General features: G+C 27.9%; 1 protein-coding gene across 1 annotated transcript; it reads right to left on the reverse strand.

Moving 5' to 3' along the window:
- Nucleotides 1–326: 326 nt before the first annotated feature.
- Nucleotides 327–1,905, reverse strand: ENU1_123350 (hypothetical protein; the record flags this gene model as incomplete). The annotated part of the gene is made up of 2 exons (XM_008859884.1): nt 327–631; nt 693–1,905. The coding sequence occupies 2 exons, from the start codon at nt 1,903–1,905 to the stop codon at nt 327–329; spliced, it is 1,518 nt and encodes a 505-aa protein (XP_008858106.1).
- Nucleotides 1,906–2,070: the final 165 nt, after the last annotated feature.

The following is a 2,070-nucleotide window of genomic DNA, read 5'->3' on the forward strand; positions in this document are numbered from 1 at the left end:
TAATTGTACCAATGTCTATTTTCAAAATGACGATATCTATTGACTATGTGACAAGTATTAAATCCTTTTTGGTGTTTGTTAATTCCACTGTAATAATGATTATTCTCTTTAAATCTGTGTTGTTTCATGTAATGATTATTTTTATTTAAAAATCGTGGCATTTCTGTGAAGTTAATAATGATTTGTTATTGTGTAATATTTAAGATAAACAATTCAATTTTAAATATTACTGTTCTTCTAAACTGACTTTAATATTTGTATGCCAAATAATAAAATTGTTAATAGTTAATAATTATTAATTAAAAATAAAAATAAATTTGTGTTATTTACGGTTCAATTAAAATTTTACAACTATCATCCATTTTAAATATTTCGCCTGAAATAACATCTTTTAATTGAATTGGACCAAATGTAAAAAGTCCAGACTTATTTGATAGAAATTCGACAGAAATAGAAGATGTGCATGGATGTGAAAATACTCCAATATCAATTGTTGGATGTAAGCAATAAACAGGAGATTGAATATTATCAACGCTTGTAATAGACAAAGTTAAATGTTTCTCTGAATTACATTGATAAATTAATTCAAATACAACTCTAAATACTCTATGACATTTTATTCTTTGAGGAACTAATTTGTGATGAATTAAATCTTTGTTTTTTATTAAATTGAATTATAAACAAAAACAAACATGATATTCTCATTGTTATTGGCTGATATTTTAGTGCATCAGCTTTTAGCTCTCGTGCAACAAATAAATTTCCAAGCATCCCTTCCATACTGTATGTAATAGTTAGTCCAACACTTATTCTTGATTCATTAAAAGATGTTAGGCTGTTTCTTCTTTTTGATGGAGAAATAGGTTCAATATTTCCTGCTTTTGGACATAAAATAGATGACTTTTTAGATGATGATGTATCACTGTCAAGTAATGTTTGTTCAAGTGAACTTGTTGAAAGTCGTTGACTTTTATCAAAACGAGTTGATATTTTAGGTAATGCTTTAGCGTTAGTTGATAATCTTCTTAAATCAAATGACATTCTATCAGATACTTCGGGTGATGAAGAAAGGGAACGTGTTGGTACAGAAACTTTAGGAGATGGCAATGGTTTTCTCGGTACATGATTTGATTTTTTGTTAATCTCTTTTGTAAAAGAAATAGGTACTTTTACTGGAACAGCAAATGTATATTTATCCTTAGCTTTTAAAGTACATGGTAAAGGTAAGAAAGGTTTGTCTAACGCGTACTGACATGTTGTGATAAGATTAGATATTACTATTTCATTTTCTGATGTGTTTTCTAATGTAATAACAAGAAACGACCCTGATGAACTCTGTGTTGTGACTGACCGTATTTTGATTGGATCGATTACAGTTATATCAGTATAAAATTCAATTGGTGTACCTTTGATTTGGTTTACAGTAAATAAAGTGTCTTGATAATATTCATACTTTGAATCTACTGATGGTGGTGGGATAGTTACCCTTAAACAAAGTTGTGCATTTAAAAGATGTTCAACAACTCCTATTTTTTGTAGTAATAAATAACAAATTGACTGGTCTGGCAATAAAAAGAAAACTGGCTCATTTTTCTGATTTTTACTTGGGGATAATAACGAATCAATAAAAGGTTGCCAAGTTGAGTTAAGAGGCATAGAACGATCGCTAGGTAAGATACTGACAGTATTTTCGATAGTTAAATTTCTTACTTTTTCTTCATTAAGAGATGTAGAATGAGGTATTTTAGATGATTTAACTAAATCAACAACTGGATTAGTTTGGCAAAACCATTGATACGAACTACTTTTAGGTGACACCACAAAATGTATTAAAATTACAATTGTTTCTCCTTGAACTAATAATTTTCGAGATGAAATTGGTTTGTTTGGTTCTTTTAAAAACATAAAAATCTCTTTAGGAGATGTCGGAATGTAAATCTTGTGAAGTCCGTTCATTTTCTTCAATAATTTTTATCTACGTTTCTAATTTTTGAGTTCTTTTCTATTTTTTCTATTTTCATAAAGACTGTCAAAAGTTGTTTTTTGTTATAAAAAACTATAAAAATAAAA

Source organism: Entamoeba nuttalli (assembly GCF_000257125.1).
Source record: "Entamoeba nuttalli P19 unplaced genomic scaffold asmbl_5198, whole genome shotgun sequence".
Taxonomy (NCBI): Eukaryota; Evosea; order Mastigamoebida; family Endamoebidae; genus Entamoeba; species Entamoeba nuttalli.